The sequence below is a fragment of the Diceros bicornis genome, chromosome 20 (genome assembly GCF_020826845.1).
Source record: "Diceros bicornis minor isolate mBicDic1 chromosome 20, mDicBic1.mat.cur, whole genome shotgun sequence".
In the NCBI taxonomy this organism is placed as follows: domain Eukaryota; kingdom Metazoa; phylum Chordata; class Mammalia; order Perissodactyla; family Rhinocerotidae; genus Diceros; species Diceros bicornis.
This window is the reverse complement of record NC_080759.1, coordinates 11,477,199-11,495,298: the sequence shown is the minus strand read 5'-3', so window position 1 is coordinate 11,495,298 and position 18,100 is coordinate 11,477,199. Positions and strand designations below refer to the sequence as shown.

The 18,100-nt window shown below is 36.6% G+C and overlaps 2 protein-coding genes across 3 annotated transcripts in view; both read right to left on the bottom strand.

Annotated features, from left to right (window-relative positions):
* The window catches only part of ADAMTS6 (ADAM metallopeptidase with thrombospondin type 1 motif 6), a 320,979-nt gene extending 305,810 nt beyond the window's left edge, over window positions 1-15,169 (bottom strand). Inside the window, exons 1-3 of the mRNA XM_058563973.1 lie at window positions 15,069-15,169; window positions 12,507-12,871; window positions 1,217-1,385 (exon numbers count right to left, since the gene is read on the bottom strand). Of these exons, the coding sequence (XP_058419956.1) occupies window positions 1,217-1,385; window positions 12,507-12,871; window positions 15,069-15,165 (631 nt within the window). The 5' untranslated portion in view covers window positions 15,166-15,169. The remainder of the gene's footprint in view (window positions 1-1,216; window positions 1,386-12,506; window positions 12,872-15,068) is intronic.
* A 210-nt stretch (window positions 15,170-15,379) lies between these two features.
* CENPK (centromere protein K) overlaps window positions 15,380-18,100 on the bottom strand; it is a 71,778-nt gene continuing 69,057 nt past the window's right edge. Inside the window, exon 12 of one of the 2 annotated variants that reach the window (XM_058563987.1) lies at window positions 15,380-15,443. In XM_058563987.1, coding sequence (XP_058419970.1) covers window positions 15,414-15,443 — 30 coding nt within the window. In that variant the 3' untranslated portion in view covers window positions 15,380-15,413. The remainder of the gene's footprint in view (window positions 15,444-18,100) is intronic. The other variant, XM_058563991.1, reaches the window with a different exon arrangement.

The following is an 18,100-nucleotide window of genomic DNA, read 5'->3' as shown; positions in this document are numbered from 1 at the left end:
TGAACTCTTCTTTGTATTAAGCTGAAATCTGCCTCTCAAATACTCTGCCCCTGGTTCTAACTACTAGAACTACATCAAACAAATCTAATCTTTTTTTTTTAAAATGATAGCTCTTTAAATGCTAGAAACAGTCATCCCAATAATAATGATAGCTACAGTTTGACTAAATAATGTGTGCTGAAAGAACTACTCAGAGAGGTTGGGTAATTTGTCCAAAGCTACACCAAAGCCCATGTTCTTTCTACTATGCTATGTTATATCCTCTATTTCTCTAAGTTTTCTAATTTTTTGACTAAACAGCCTCCTAACTCCCTACCTCTAGTCTTACTCTTCTTTAATTCAGTCTCCATATGACTGCCAGAGTAATATTCCTAAAACCCAAATCTGACCATGTGATTCCTACTGCTTAAAACCTTTCAATGGGTTTCCAGTACACTTAGATAAACAAACTCCTTAACATGGTTTACAAGCCCCTTGTGATTTGGCCCCTTCTTATCTCTCCAGTTTCATCTCTCACAACCATTCCCCCAACCACTATGAATCTCACCTCTATCTCTCCAACCTACATTCTAATATCCAGTTATATGAACTGTCAATTCCTGGAATGTGACAGTCTCTCTTTTGGTTTAGAACCTTTGTAAATGCTGTTTCCTCCAAGTGGAACACTCTATCCTCTGCTCCCTCCACTTTGCCCAGCTACTTTCTCTTATCCCTAGAGCCTCAGCTTAGAAGTCACTTTCTCCATCAAGCCTTCTTTGACCACTGAAGTCTAGGTTTGTTGTTTCTAATATGTATTTCTATAGCACCCTGATTATCACTATCTTTGAATACTACCTTAAGACTCTTCAAGTCTTATTCAAGTGTCTAGATTCCTGCCACAAGCATAAAAATATCAGGCTAACCAAACAACACAGAGTACCATGGAATACGTGTGCATGAAAGCTTTAACTATTACTTAGATAAAATAAGGTGGGTTTTTTTCACCTTCAACAGAACAGAAAAAACAAATTTTACACAGACTTATATTGTAAAGACCTCTCAAAGAGCTTCCAAAATTGACTTAAAACTATTGATAGGTGACATCTTTTAAGAGGACTCTGGGCATTTTCATTCTAATTACTCAAATTCCTATTTACTTTTATTATTAACCTTACCATATGTGCCAGAACAAAGAGCGCAATACAATACGCTTTCTAAAATCCGCACATTCACTCACCTGAAACCCCACAATGAGAGTGATCATACAGATGACGTTGTTGAAGGGTAGACTTTTTATAAATAACGTGAGGATGGCCATTTTCATAACTAAAATGTTTGGAATCCTCTGTGGTATTCTTTAATGGTTCAATAAAATATTCTTCATCTTCTGTAGCAATAACACCATGCTAAAAGAAAAAGAAACAAAGAATTTACCATGAAGAATTATTTTAAACATTAATTATCATTACCAACGTTCAAAAATAAGTTGATATCTCTCCAAAAAGGAGGTGAAAACACGTTAATAGAAATTTAGTGAATTATCTTTGCTCAGCAAAACGTTATATAAATTTTCCTATTCCTTAAAAAGGATGTTTAAATACCTCTATGTGCTATGCCCTGTACTAAGCACAACACATACATTACTTGCTCCAATCTTCCCAACAACTCTGTAAGGTAACAGAGACCTTAATGTGTTCACTAACACTTATTTCCTTTCCAAATTGTGCACACATCTTAACTACATCTTCTGTGTTTAGGTATAGCTTCATAATTGAGTTTTGGCCAACAGAAAATGGGCAAGGTGTTGTATACCACCTTCAGGGCCAGCCCCTGAAAACCTTCCCAGCGGAATCCTTCGCTCTCTCTGAAAAAAGACCAAGGGGAGGTGGAAGCCAAAAGTGAAGGAATCTGAGTCCTTGAGTGAACTCATGGAAAGTTGTCCAACATAGACACTAACATAAGGGAAAAAATAAGTTTCTATTGGATAAACTACTGACATTTTAAGGTTTATGTTACACTAATTAATATGTGCTTATTAATATAAATCCCATACATCTCCATTTTGCAGATGAAGTAACAGGCTCAGAGGTTAAGAACTTGCCCAATATTAGATAGAGGTAAGAGAAGGAGCTGGAATTCAAACAAAGCTCTGCTCTTATTCACAGTACTATCTTGCCTTACACTTATTTACTTAGCCAAGTCCTACTCAGTTCAGTCATAGCTCTGCTTTCAAGACTTTCTCTAGCCCAAATGGAGTAGCTTCACCCTCCTCTGAGCTCCAACAGAGCTTATTACTGGTATCATTTATTTTTAATTAATTCCACATTGTTTTGCTACATCTCAGGTCTTGAAGCTATATTTAAATTTGGTATAACTTTTCAGCTGCATGTTTTATCTTCCCAACTACACCATTTGCTTTCTTAAGGCGAAGGGTTATGTCTCATATTTCTTTGTATCAGTTACAGCCATAGAAAGTATCTCATATATAGTATGTACGCCAAATAAAAGTTTGCTGATTAAAAGAAATGAGACACTAAAAGTTATCTGCATGAGAAATAAGAACTTCCACCCTTACTAGCATTTTCCTATGTATGGCACATGTGAGGACTGCTCTTAATCCAACTAATTTACCCTGTAACACTGGATAAAACACAAACTCTCTGGGTGTATTTCCTCAGCTGGAAAAATGAAAGGCTTGGGCTAAATTAGTGGTTTTAAAACAGCACTCTGGGGAGCCCTAAGGGTTCCATGGAAGTGCCCTCAGGGGACTGTCACAGACAACAAAGGGAGACCTACAGGGCTTAGATTCCTATGCTTAGGGATCAGCTGTGCTTTTATTAATCTATATATTAAATTTCCAAATAACATTTCATTTGAGAAAAGGAGGGTTTCGCAGTTTTAAAAAGAAACAAGCCGAAAACCTCTGGTCCTGATAATCTCTAAGGTCTCTTTGAATGTAACTTCTATGATTCTGTTTAGGGAAATTCATGTTAAGTACCACAAGCTTGGAAAGAAAGATAAGACATAATTAAAGCTGCTCTAACTTATGAAGTTGGCAGCCACCTACACGAAATGAGCTAAGGAATGCAAAAAACAAAAAAAGCAGCCTTTAGTCACTTCATATTATTTGCACCATTATTTGCTTTACTTTAAGGATATTAGCCCCTAAATTAAATGCAAATACTGACAGGAATCACATAATATGCCATTAACAAACTCTAATTCCTGAGCATGAATTACTTTACCAGGAAGATTAACAACGTGATAGCAAACTGAGCAGGGTTCCTGCATTAAAGAGGGCACGTGCAGAAAAGAGGGCATGTACAAGAAATTGTGATAAGAGGGAAGTGTAGGAAGTGGAGTCTACAGCACTGCTCAGAAAAGGTAGAGCACTGAAGTCATGTCATGCTGGACTATGGGCAGAAGGATGTTGAAACGTCCCAGACAAGAACCTCAGGTTGCTGGGGAAAAATAGAGTCAGAAGCGTGGTAAGTAAACAAAGTCTCTAATTTCAAGAATGGAAAGAGTCTGGAAGAAAACCCAGAGATTCTATGTGTTAGGTACTCTATAAGATGTTTATACACATTATCTCATTTAATCTTAATAGCTCTTTGAAGTAAGTACTACTATCAGCTCCACTTTGCAGATGAGAAACCAAGACTGAGCAAAGTTAAGTAACAAACTCACTCAACTGACTTTGGAGCTTGGACCCTTAAACACTATAATGTCCTTATCCTCAGAGGGCTGCTTCTGACTTTATTTATTCATTCACCAAGTATGCTTTGAGTGCCTATCACATGGCAGGTACTGTTCTAGGTGGTGGGGATACGATAGCGAACAAAACAAAGTTCCAGCTCTATCATGGAGCTTATATTCTGGTGAGAGGAGCTAGAAAAAAAGTAATTCATTCATTAGATAAATAATAATCAGGTAATATAAATGCTAAGAAGAAAAATAAAGCTGTGTAAGAGGACAAAGAGTAATCAGAAATGAAGGAATTATACAAACTCTTTAGGATGGTCAGGGACATCCTCTCTAATGAGGTGATACTTGAACAGAAACCTGAATAAAGTAAAGGAGCAAGACAAACAGGTATCTTGGGAAAGACAGACCATACAGTGGGCATGGCAAATGCAGAGGTAATGGGGAAGGCACATGGGTGCAGTATTTGAGAAACAGCAAGGAGCTACGGTGGCCAGAGGGAGGGAAGGGGAAAATGATTATGAGATTAGAAAGGTGCTGGAAGCCAGATGATGGAGGACCTGAGGTAAGTGAGAGTCCCAGAAATCTGTGCATACGCCTAGCAAGGTCCTGCTATCACTTCCCTCAGCATCCCCACTCACCTTTACACTGCCTGCCTCAGGACCATCAGGATTAACCTCATCATGCCCCCTCTCCCTGCCATGCCAGTCCGTACAAGAAGCCCAAGACTCATCCCCTGGATTCAATTCCCCATATGGTTATGTACATCATGTTTCTGATCCCATCTCCTACTTCCCCCCTTCACCATTTAAAACACTTCTACTGTGCCCTCTCAAACTCAAGGACAATTAATAAAATCTCCTAAACCCTCAGCCTCATCTGTGACCGTTCACTTTATCTTGCTTGAACAAAAACCTGAATCTCTCCAAATGATACTCTTGCTTCCCCATAATCCTTTGGAATGGTGGCTGCTTTCTCTCCTACATGCCTCTATTGGACCTGGAGGTAAGGGTAAGGTAAGGGTCCTTGTGACTCACTGCCATTTCCAAATAATTCTTTCTCCCTCCCTCCTCCAAAAAAACACACACACAAAAAAAAACCCAAAACAAAAAAACCCACCAGCTTCAGATCTCATGCCGTCACCTTCTCCCTCTGATAGCTGCAGTTATCTACTGACCCAGAGTCACTTTCCTCATTCCTTAAAGATTTTAGGTTCTGGATCACTGTCACTCTCAGCGATACCATTCCTGACATAACTGATGATTTCAATATCTTCTTAGATTATCAGTTCTTAAAATTTGTGTGTGTGTGCATGTGCCCTGGATCCCTTTGGAAATCTAGGGGTGAAGCCTAGGGACCACTTCTAAGAATAATATTTTCAATGCAGAAAAAATATACAGGATTATAAATAAAACCAATTGTAGTAAAATACAGTTATCAAAATATTTTTAAAATGTAATATACTAATACATATAACTTTTTGTAACACTTTAAATCAGAAGATCTGCAGTGGATCTAATAACTACCATAATTTCACAATAGTGATTAACAGAAATAATATTTTGAAGAGCCTGCAAAACTATAACATGATATGAAAATATCTATAATTTCTATTGGGGACAAAGTCACAGGTACTGCTATTACTTTATTGGTTGTTACCCATATTCATAATTGAAAGAAATGTTAGATTTCAGTTAAGAATTAGTAAAAATAAACATGTAATTTTTCCCCATTCCACTTCACAAACCCCCTGAATTCCATCCATGGACCTCAGGATAAGAACTAATGACATATAAGGTCTCTTCAGTCCCTGCTCTCTCAATTCCTTGACCTCCTCTCCTTCAAGTATCTTGTCCTTCACCTTACCCAAGACATTTATATCACAGTCAAACCCTAGACTTCAGCATTATCAATATTTGAAACCCTGCCATAATCTCAATTTCCCATTCTTCTCTCTTTCCAGCACTGTCCCTTTAGTGTCCTGACTCAAAGATACAGTCCTTTTATGCCCACCTGGACCCATTGATCCTATCACCTTTTCATTGTCCTCCACCCACCTCATGTCCTCACTTCCCTCAAGTCCACCTTCAATTCCCTTGCCCTTTTCTCTCTTCAAGGAATTTATTTTGCTAAACCACAACTCTGATTAAATTCAGTGTTGCTACTCTGGGCCTGCACCCTTGCAGTTCCATTTAGCCAGAGAAAAACACATCAAGATGCTGAGTGGTCTCACTTGAAACTCATCATCATAATCTCAGTTGTGCTTTTAATGCTTCACGTCAATTATACTATGTTTCTCTAGTTCATCAGTATCCTGCTCTCCTAGATAAATATTTCATACTTTTTCCTCTCTTCTTAATCCCCTAACACCTCATCTTTCCATCTTCTGTTCCAATAGACAAATTGCACAACCTGCTACAAACTCCTACAACCACAAATACCCACCTATCTGCATCTCATGTCCATATAATCTATTTTATTTCCTGTTATTATGGATAAACCGTCTATTCTCCTAGCTAAGGACAATTACTCTATTTATCCATGAGTCCATCCCTTCTTACATACCAAGGACATCACTCCTGAAATTTCTCTACATAATCATTCCCATCCTTACCAAACAAAACAAAACCTCCTCTGACCCCCACTTCTGCCTGCAGCAACTGATCATTTCTTGCTTTTCCAAAAGTCCTTAAAATAATTGTCCATATACTCTTTTCTCTTCTCCCATTCCTTCTTAAACCTACTCCAATCAGGTTTTTGCCTGTTTTTCAAACCCCACATGATTTCACTAAAACTGCTTTTGTCAAGGTCACCAATAACTTCCTCATTGATAAATTCAATGTCAGTTTTCAGCCCTACTCTTATTTCGACTCAGCAGCATTTTTCTCTTGAAATGCTTCCTTCTCTTAGCTTCTAGGATATTTGTCTAGTTTTCCTTCAACTTTCTTACTCCACTGTTCTTTACTGTCCCCTCCACATCTTTCTGACCTCCCTATCCCCTTGGAGTACCCAAAGGCTCAGTCCTTAGACCTATTTTTTATTCTGTCTATACTCTCTCCCCTCCAGCAATTTCATATAATCTCCTGGCTTTCAATGTCATCTATAGATGATGACTCCCAAACTTATAGATCCATAATTCACATATCTCTCCTGAACTCCAGAATTGCATATTCAACATCCTCTACAACATCTCAAGTTTAACTTGTCCAAGTGAACTTACGATGTACACCACCTCCCAACCAACTCCTCCTACAGCTTTTCCATCTCAGTTAATGCCTGAGTCTTCCTCATCTCAATTGATGACTGCTCTATTCTTCTCATTGCTCAGGTCTTAAGCTTGAAGTCATCAATGATTTTATCCTGTCCTCTAAAACCTAATATCTGGCCCCACTTCTCTTGTTAATCTCACCTTCCATTACTCTTCCTCTCATTCACTTAGCTCTAGCCATGTTAGTCGTGCTGTTCCTCAAACACCCTCAGATCAGACCTTTGTACTTGAAGAGTTCCACCTGGAAATATCCCTCAGATGTCAGCATTCCCCTTAAGGTCTTTACTCAATATTTTTTCCACCTTAGAACTTATCATTATCCAACATACTATGATTTTTATTTATTTATCTTATTGTGTATCTCCTCCACTAGAATGCAAACTAAATGAAGATAGGGACTTTTGTTTTGTTTACTGTCATACTCCTGGTACCTAGAACAGTGCCTATTATATGATAGGTACTTATAAGTATTTGGTGAATGGATGAATGAATAATGGAAAAAGTAGAAGGGCAACTGCGGACATAACTAAATGAATAGAAAGTCTAATGGGGTCACTGGTCTTTTCTAACTGGCTATATAGTCTTTAGTATCTTCAGAGAGATTAAGGAAAATCATTTTTTACCAAATAAGAACAAAACGTAAAGAAAGGAACAATCAAAAAGAGAAAGATCTCTTGAAAATTAGAAATATGACTGCTGTAATTTTTAAATTAATTGAAGGAAAAGAAGGCAAAATTGGGGAAATCTCATAGAACTTAGAACAAAAAAGAAAAAAATGAAAAAAGAAAGAGATAAGAGAAGTAGAGAACCAATCACAGAAGGGAGGGAAACAAGGAGAGAAAATTATTAAGGAAATAATTTTTAAGTTTCTCTAAGCTGAAGAAGAGTCTTTAAATTTAAAGCACCCATCAAATACCAAGTAGGGGTAAGGAAAGAAGACTTGCACACAGCATATCACATTATTATAAAATTCTTGAAACAGGAAGGATAAAGAGATCACATTGCTTCATTGAGGAAACAATTTTAAGAAAAAAAAAGAAAAAAAGAACAAGAAACAAACTTCCATCTGCCACCCAAAATGAATCAATGCTAATTTTTTTTAGATCTTTACATTTTTTCCTAAGATATAAAGCCATATAGATAAATTTGATGCCCCATATTTCCCTTGCCCAATTCTACCATTCATGGTTTTGAGGGAAAATAATTTTGAACCTAGAATTCCACATCCATCTGAATTATTAGCCAAACATGAGGGCAACATAAAGTCACTTTCAAATAGGCAAGGACTCAGAAACTTTACTTCCCAGGCACCTTTTCTGAGGTAATTACTCGAAGATGTTCTCCAACAAAATCAGGATGTAAACTCAGAAAGAAGAAGATATGGAACTAACCTAGGACAAAAGAAATCCCAAGATGAGAGATGTGCAGTAGCTCAAGAAATTAATTAACCAGTAGACTCCAAGAAAAATGCCTCCAAAGAAGAATGGAATACATTCCAAGCAATAGATATAGGACTAAGGAACTGGACAACATTGATCACTTGGTAAAGAGATAATTTTTTTTTCCCAACAAGACAAAATAAAAGTAATTAGAAACTTCAGAAAACCAAAACCTTGATAAGAAAGCCATGGTCCCAATATTAAGCATACTAAAATGTGACATTATTTTGAACAGATAGACTGTAACGTTAGGAATTTTTTCCTTTGAATGGAGTAAGGGTTGTAACCCTGAAACTGTGGGTAAGGAAATATTATTAGAAAATACTAATAATCTCTACATTAAAAACTATTTTATAAAAAACAATTAAAAACAGAATTAGTTGAGAGGGACCTTTGAAAAGTGGTATTTTTAAAAAATTTATTTACATATTCCATTTCATTAAAAATGTAACATGATACAAAATAAAAATGAAGGCAAGGGGCTGGCCCGGTGGTGCAAGCGGTTAGGTGCAGGTGCTCCGCTGTGGCGGCCCGGGGTTCGCTGGCAAGGATCCCCGGCGCGCACCAAGACACCGCTTGGCAAGCCATGCTGTGGCGGCGTCCCATGTAAAGTGGAAGAAGATGGGCATGGATGTTAGCCCAGGGCCTGTCTTCCTCAGCAAAAAAGGAGGAAGATTGGCAGATGTTGGCACAGGGCTGATCTTCCTCACCAAAAAAAAAAAAGAACGAAAGCGAGGGTTACTAAGACTAATGGGCAAAAGTGTGATGAGGAACAGGCTATTTACACAGTCTCAAAGTATCTGCTCACAAATTCCTTATTAGTTACCAAGGGGAAAATAGTCACTTTAGAGGACAAACCTGACAGATCACACCTAATCAAGTAATCAAAGTTAGTCACCATAGACCATGCAGTTTCAATAAGAAGCAAAGTAAAACAGAAAGGTGTTAACAACTAGAGGGAAAGACAACAAGAGACAAAGTCTCAAAAAAAATAAAGAATAAATGCATGACACTCTGCTAACCCCTTAAGTGTAGAAAAGTTTCCATTTTCAAACTTATTCTCACTTTTTGATTTATCAAACAACACCTTTTTCAATTTCCTAAATAGTTGCTTATATTAATGACTCTCAAATTACTTGTTTCCAGAATTAAATTCTTTTCTATGTTTCAGAGTTCTATTTCCCAGATGCCAACTAGGCATCTTTAACCTTTATTTCTTCAGATTCCTCACATTTACTATATCAAAATCACTCTCTTCATCTTCCTCTCCAATCCAGCATTCCACTGGCATTCCCTTTCTCAAGCACTAAAATTCATATACACTCTCATCCAAAAGAGAAACCTCAGCCATCTTCAATTACTTTCTCTCCTTCATCCCACACCTGGTTTAATTCTATTTCGATTTTTTAAAATATTATTAAATATCTGCTATATCCTATATGTCTTATTAGATGCCAGGGAAGAATAAATTAATAAGACAAAAACCCTCTAAATTTTCTCACCAAAATGTGGCTCAAATTCATTCTCTCTCTCCATTCCTAGTGCCACAGTCTTTGTATAGGCCTTTGCTATCTCCTACGTAGCCAGCCCTGGTGGTCCAGTGGTTAAAATTTGGTGCTCTGGGGGCTGGCCAGGTGGTGTAGCAGTCACGTGCGCACACTCCGCTTTTGCAGCCTGGGGTTCCCAGGTTCGGATCCCAGGCACGCACCCATGCACCACTTGTCAAGCCATGCTGTGGTGGCGTCCCATATAAAGTAGAGGACGATGGGCATGGATGTTAGCCCAAGGCCAGTCTTCTTCAGAAAAAAGAGGAGGATTGGCATCGGATGTTAGCTCAGGGCTAATCTTCCTCACACATGCACACAAAAAAAATTTGGTGCTCTGCCACCTGGGTCAATTTCCTGGTCAGGGAACCATATCACCTGTCTGTCTGTCAGTTGTCATACTGTGGCAGCTGCATGTTGCTATGATGCTGAAAGCTATGCCACTGCTATTTCAAACACCAGCAGGGTCACCCATGATGGACAGGTTTCAGCGGAGCTTCCAGACTAGGAAGAAGAACCTGGCCACCCACTTCCAAAAAACTGACCATGAAAACCCTATGAATAGCAGCAGAGCATTGTCTGATAACAGCACCAGAAGGTGAAAGGATGGCGTTAAAAAGAGCCAGCAGGGTACCTCTGCTGTACTCCATCACTAGGAGTCAGAAGCGACTCCATGGCACTAACAACAAATCTCCTACATGTTCTAACTCATCTTCATATCTCCAATCGCTCCTCTTCCCTCAATCTCACAACGGAATTATGGAATTAGTTTTTTTTTTCCTAAATCTCAATTTGTTCATTTCACTACCCTGTTAAAACTCTCAATGGCATAATTAATGTTAACGCCAAACTTAAAGGGCTTGGTCAATGACTAGGAATCGTATTTTTCTATCATATTTAACAGTAAGTGTCATTTTAACATATGAGATTTTTCTTCCCCAGGGGAACATTCGCCATAAATTAACATCTGTTGCCAATCTTCCTCCTTGTTTTCCCCACACAAAGCCCCAGTACATAGTTCTGTATAGTTGTAAGTTCTTCTGGTACTTCTATGTCAGCCACTGCCACAGCATCACTACTGACAGAGGAGTGGGGTGGTTCCGTGCCCAGGAACTGAACCCAGCCACTGAAGCGGAGCACACCAAACTTTAACTGCTATGCCATGAGGGCTGACTCTGAGATGTAGTAAAACACAGATTTATTTTGGATAATTTATCTTCATTCAAAAAGCCTAGAAAGGCTATCACTGCTTACAGAGAAAGAAATTAGCTATAAATATATTCAATGTGTCTATTTATAGGAAGTAAACACAAATCTTAAAATTTAAGTAATCGTTTTGACTCACTAACAGTTATAGAAAATGAACAATCTGAGTAAATTTTTATATATACCTATAGTGAACATTTTCTCCACTGTGTGGTTCTCTCTTTTTTTTTTTCCTTTGGTGAGGAAGATTGGCCCTGAGCTAACATCTGTTGCCAATCTTCCTCTTTTTGCTTGAGGAATATTCACCCTGAGCTAACATCTGTGCCAATCTTCCTCTATTTTGTACGTGGGTCACTGCCACAGCATGGCCGCTAACAAGTGGTGGAGGTCCGCACCTGGGAACCGAACCCGGGCTGCCAAAGCAGAGCACGCCAAACTTAACCACTAGACCACAGGGCCAGCCCCACACTGTGTGGTTCTTAACACTCCTTTCAAATTTAGAACTTATTTCAACCCACTCTAATTAAGTAGTTTTTTATATTGAACTAGGAATGAGACTATAGATATGATAGAGTAGGGAAGAAAATATGACTTGAGCATCAAAATGTTTGTACTCTTTCACACAGATAAAGCTTTAATGGAACATCTACATTAGCCTGAATAGGGTAAAAGCAAGAGAGGAAGGGCAGGAATATGCTTTGCTCTGCAACCATTACTCTTTGCAGCCTTGAACTGTATTTATCACTAGACTAGAACAGACTCAAATGCCCAGCATAGACCCTACACTCTTGAATCCATTTTCTAAGTACAATAAGATTTATTATCAATCTCTAAATAAATGTAGGAAAAAATTATTTCACAAAGAGATATTGGTATAAAAGATTTGCTTCAAGAACTTGTAACCCTAAGTAGGTTATACATAATTTTAAGTCATGTTGCCTACCAGAGAAAGATATTAGAGAAAGAAACCTAAAGACAAAATCAGTGTTGTGGTTCCTGCCATAATACACACACATACATACACACATACCCTTAAACTCTTCACCAATGTTTGACTTTTGTTTATGCATAAAAGATATCTTATTTGAACAGAAACAATTAAATCTAAGAGGAAATCTGAAGTTTCATTCATTCTTCTACTAATAATATAGGATTTTACAAACTGTTCTTACTTTGAAAAGTCAATGCAAACATTATCAAAAAGACTATCAAAAGCAAAAGGAGCAGAAATAACAAAAATTTTTAGACTGTCACCTTCCCTTCTTAAACCACCTACATGTATATATATATTTTTTTAAGCTGAGGAAAAACACTTACATTGTGAATTTATTTTCCCATCAGAAATTTAAAATTATAACATCTACTTACCAACCCAACACAGTTGCTTAAAGCCACTTTAGTTGTACTACGTTGATCTTGCAAGTATCCTGTGTAATGACAGTTGTCTAAAAAATCATGTTTCCACTGGGGTCCATCTTTCCCCCAATATTCTACTGTAAAATGTTTGGACACAAAGTCTGTGTTGAGAGTCAAGTTTAGGTGAAAGTGCTTGCCATAGGCTGAAAGTTTAAAAAATAACTTAGATACTGCCTGCTGTGGATCGATAGGGTCCATACTCCGTCTTCTCCTGGAGTGTTTATCATTTTTCACAGTAAAGCTGAGAAAAGCTCCATTTTGATCAACTCTTATTGGAATAGTTAGCTGGTAGTGTTCTAGATAAGTCAGGAATTCCTCTTTGTAATCACAAGGCAGAGAATCCAGAAAAAACACATGGAAGAAAAGAAAATTTAGCAGAACAAAGAAGTAGCAGTATAAACAACAACTATATCAGTTAAAACTATGCATCATTATATGTGAGGTATGGACAAAAAATGTTATATTAAACAAAATGAAAGAGTAAAAGTTTAAAATCTAAAGATTAATTAAATTCCAATTATTTCATTCCTCAAAATAACATTATTTTAAATTATTTTGAAAGATTATTTTTCTCTTTTAAACTTAATTTTAAAAACATGGCTTTAAAGCTAAATTCTACAGGAAATATGAATATTTTATATTGAAATAAAAAACAGTGAAGAGTACACATATGTAAGAAAATAGAATTTAGCTCAGATAAAATACGTTTGTTAAAGTTATCCAAAAGAGTTTATATAGAAACTCTATAGTCTTGTAGAAATTTTTTTTTTTAATCATCAGTTGGAATACAAAATACTGCAGCCACTTTGGAAAACAGTCTGGCAATTCCCCAAAAGGTTAAACATGGAACTACCATTTGACTCAGCAATTCTATCCCTAGGTACACACCTAAGAGAAATGAAAACACACATTCACACAAAACTTGTACATGAATGTTCACAGCAGCATTATTCATAATAACCAAAAGGGTGAAATAACCCAAATGTGCATCAACTGATGAATGGATAAATAAAATGTGGTATATTCACACAATCGAATATTATTCTGCAATAAAAAGGAATGCAGTATTGATATATGCTATGACATGAATGAATCTTCATAACTGCCTTCATAATCAATGTTCATTATCTTACATTATAAAAACATTATGCTAAGTGAAGGGAACCAGTCACAAAAGACTACATATTATATGATTCCATTTATCTGAGATATCCAGAATAGGCAAATCTCTAGACATAGAAGTAGATCAGATTGCCTAGGCTTCGAGGTGGAGGGTGGTTTGGAGGAAATCTGAAAGTGACTGATAATGGGTACAGGATTTCTTCGAGGGTGATGAAAATGTTCTAAAATTGATTGTGGTGATAGTCGTACAACTCTGTGAATATACGATAAACCATTGAATTATACACTTTAAATGGTTAATTATATGGTATGTATACTATATCTCAATAAAGCTGTTAAAAAAATCATCAGATTGACAAAAAATTCAGAGGACTATTAAATATATTTTCCTCACTTAGGTGTATTAAATATTGCCAATCTACCTTCTTAACCACATCTTCCTTTAGCTGGGTTTACCACTAAAGGAAACCTAATGTCTGCCTGCTGACTCACTGTCTATACATGGAATTTACCCACAAATATAAACTCCCATGAAACCATGACGAAATGGAAATAAATTGAAAGACGGTATTTATTTCACTCTTATAAATAAGAGTTCACACTAAATGCTATGGCTTTGCTGATCTACTTTGAGAGCCATATTTTGTACATATGGACCTTTAGACATATACATCAACTATAATAGCCTTGAAAATCTGGCTCATCAGCACCAAAAAAAATTATCTGTTACTATACATTCATGGGAGGGGAATCCAAAAGGTATACTTTCAATAATTCTATAAGGATCGGACTGGTCCAAGGAAAACAAAATGACATTTGCTCCTGGAACTTCTGTTAAGGTCTTTTCTATGATATAAAGTTCAATTCTATGGATTAAAATTATGGGGACTTACGGATTAGAATTTGAAAAGTTGAACTTAACAACTCTTATTCTTTTACCCAGGTTCTAGTCCCTAGATCTGAATTCTTAAGTTTGGAAAAGCATTTTTTCACTAGGGTCCATATTAGAAGGATCTTGTATTAGAATTTGTCTGGTTTCTTGCTCTTTTACAGCATAAACCTTTGGATTCCCTTTGAAGATAAACTTGTCTGTAAACCTTAGCAACGAATGAGCCTATTAATGTTTAGCAGTCAGAAGAAGAGGCCTGGGTCTACTATCTTCTAAGAAAGACCAGTCAAGTCTAAAATCCATTGGATGTTAAATACAGTAGAGCAAGTTAAACAGACTGTGTCCTCAACATTTGTGAAACTAGCACTGAACTGACACAGGAGGCCTCTGCTCCTGGCACTACATATCCCAAAGAAAACATTCACCCAAACTAAATATTCAGAATCTTTTCTTGTCAGGTTAATAGCAATATTTTTTGTCAGTTTTAAAAGCAGGAATCCTACCTTGAGAACTGTATGAAAGCCTGTGGTCACTATGAAATTCCGATGAAGCCATGATGAGGCTCAAAATCCAGGTCAACGTCTTCCACAAAATTTCCATAATTTAGAAAACTGGATGATTTTTTGGAGGGCTACCTATGTGCTAGAGAGTCAATACCATACCAAAATCGAAGCATAACAATTTTATTTCTTTAAAACTTCTTGCAAATTAGTTATTGGGTGTTCTACTGTTTAACAGGTACTTTTTTCCAACATCCCATACTTTCTTCTATATCTGGATTCATTTTCTCAATCCAAAATGAAAAAAATAATGATGGTAAAATTTTCATAGGCAAAGCATTAGGTTGATTAGTTACTAAGGTATGGCCATTTTTTAACCTAGAAAAACAAAAAAAAAATTAAGTTAACTGAAAAATAACCTGAATGGACAGACCTATATTGCTGAATGCTTGCCAAAGGACACATACTACAAAATAACTTAATATAGTTAAATTAGACCATTGTTGTTCTTTATAGTCTAAACAAACATTCACAACACTAAACACAGAATTAGAAACCTAAGTGGTTAGCAGGATAATGTCAGAGCTACTTAATAAAAAAGAAGAAAACTGAAGAGGAATCATAAAAATTCTTTTTTTAAAAGTTTGAAGATAATGTGTGGATGCAGTGACGAACCTTGTTTTGATAAAATAAAAAGTAGACTTCACAATCAAAGTTCATTTTAGGTAAGTGATAAACAGTATGTGATTCCATTCCTTAACATACTTTTCAGCACACTCATATCCAGAGACTGAGTCCTTGCTTTATGAAGCACCTATCATTTTTTCTCACAGAGTAGATCTACAAACACGCAGTGACATTTAGCACCTGTCTATGAACACGCAGACAGTAGCACAAACTAAACTCCTAAAATGTTGAACCATATTTACTGTAACCCTTGACTTTATGTGGAAGTCTTATATGACTTATAAGGCAACACATATGAGACAACTTCAACTAGAATTGAGTTTTCTTTTCAGTTACATTCATTATAGAATGAATGCTAAGGTTTCTAGAATGTAACTGAAAAGAAAAGAAATTTATTTTCTGAAAAGAATTTTTAAAAATTCATTTCAGGTAGCATAACAGATTGCATGTCCTATCTCATGTACTTTCCTCTCAACTTACAACCTTACTCAGGGCCCATGAATTAACATTTTATACAGAACACTAGCATATTTGGCCACCTGATTTCCCAGCACACAGCACTCTAGAAGAAATAACAAAGGGACTAGAAAGTAGCTCACTAACAGCACCAAAGCGGCAAAAAAGGAGGAAAAACTACAAAGTAGTTGTAGAACACCAAAGTATTACAGTTTGGGGTAAAGGCAAATAATCCTTATATAGTTTAACAGTTCTTATTGTATATATGACTGTGTTATAGCTCAATATGCGATATGCAAAATACCATGCCTAAGTCAGGAATAAAAGGTTAAATTACTTTTAATAAGATAACTTACTGTGATGATAGAGAAATACACAAAAGATACTAGAAAGATTTTCATCCCAACTGCTGAACATATGGGATTATCATATAATTAAAGCTTACATATTTGTTGGCTGAAAAAAATGAATGAATAAATAAATGGTGATTAAAATAAAATCACTTTCGGCATATAAAAGGATATTTGTAGTTAATTGGAAAATTAACTTATGTGGAATACTTCACTCCCTATGGTGCTAGAAATATTGGTTATTACAACATACAAAACAACCACGACCATTTAAAACTCCTTACATCAGTCTCTACGAGTTATTAAACCGTTAAATCTTGGAAAAACTAATTTATTAATCAACAAATATTATCTTACTATGTTTTAAAAATGACGTTATAACATGAGGATACAGAAAAGATTAAGACACAATCTTTTCCCTTAAGGAGCCCATAATCTAAGTAACAAAGAAATAATTCAAGGCAGACTGACATATGCCATAATAAAGTTATGAAAAGGTGTTACAGGAGATCAGATGAGGGAGATGACTTCTGAGTCAGAGAAGGATGGGTCAAAGAAATTTATGAAAAAAGTAGCATTTGAGATAGGCCCTGGAAGATGAACAGAATTTCACAAGTCAGATTGCTGGGGGCAATCATTACAAATTAAAGAAATAGAATCCACAAAGTGTAGATGGCAAGAAAAAAATGGAAAATAGTACTAGTAATAACAGTAAGTTTGGTTCCTATGCAGAAAATTAACAGGTAATATCTGGAAAGGTAGTTTAAGGTCAGATCAAAAATAAAGAGAAGTTTAAATATACGTTACTTCTTTTAATAGTCACAACAATCTTGTAAAGTATTATTGCCCTGTGTCAGGTGGACTCTTTAAGATGGCCCAGTGATCCCGCTTCCTGCCATGTGTACCATGATACCATGCCATTGTGTAATCCCCTCCCTTTGAGTAATTTGATCCTAACGAATAGAATACCTCAATGTTGAGGAGATGAAACTTCTATGATTAGAGTACAAAAGAGTCTGACTTCCATCTTACTAGTAGACTCTCTCCCTTGTTGGCTTTAATGAAGCAAGCTGCCATATGGAGACGCTCACATGGCAAGGAACTGAGAGCAGCCTCCAGATAATCACTAGCAAGGAACTGAGACCCTCAATGCAATAGCCTGCAAGAAGCTGAATCCTGCCAACTAATATGTGAGCTTAGAAGCAGATCTTTTCCCACTCAAGCCTTCTGTGATGATCCCAGTAATTGCCAACACCTTGATTACAGCCTCATGAGAGACCCTGAAGCACAGGACTCAGCTAAGCCATGCCCAGACTCCTGAGCCACAGAAACTGAGATAATAAATGTGTGTTGTTTTAAGCCACTAAGTTTAAGGTAATTTTTTTTTTTTGCAGCAATTGATAACTAATACAGCTGGCAATTTACAGATAAAGAAGTTGAAGCTCATAGTTGTCAGAACAGCTAGAAAACAGCAGAACCCAGAGTCATCCACAAGGCTATCTGGCTCTAAAGTCTAAATTCTTTCTATTACATCACACTTCC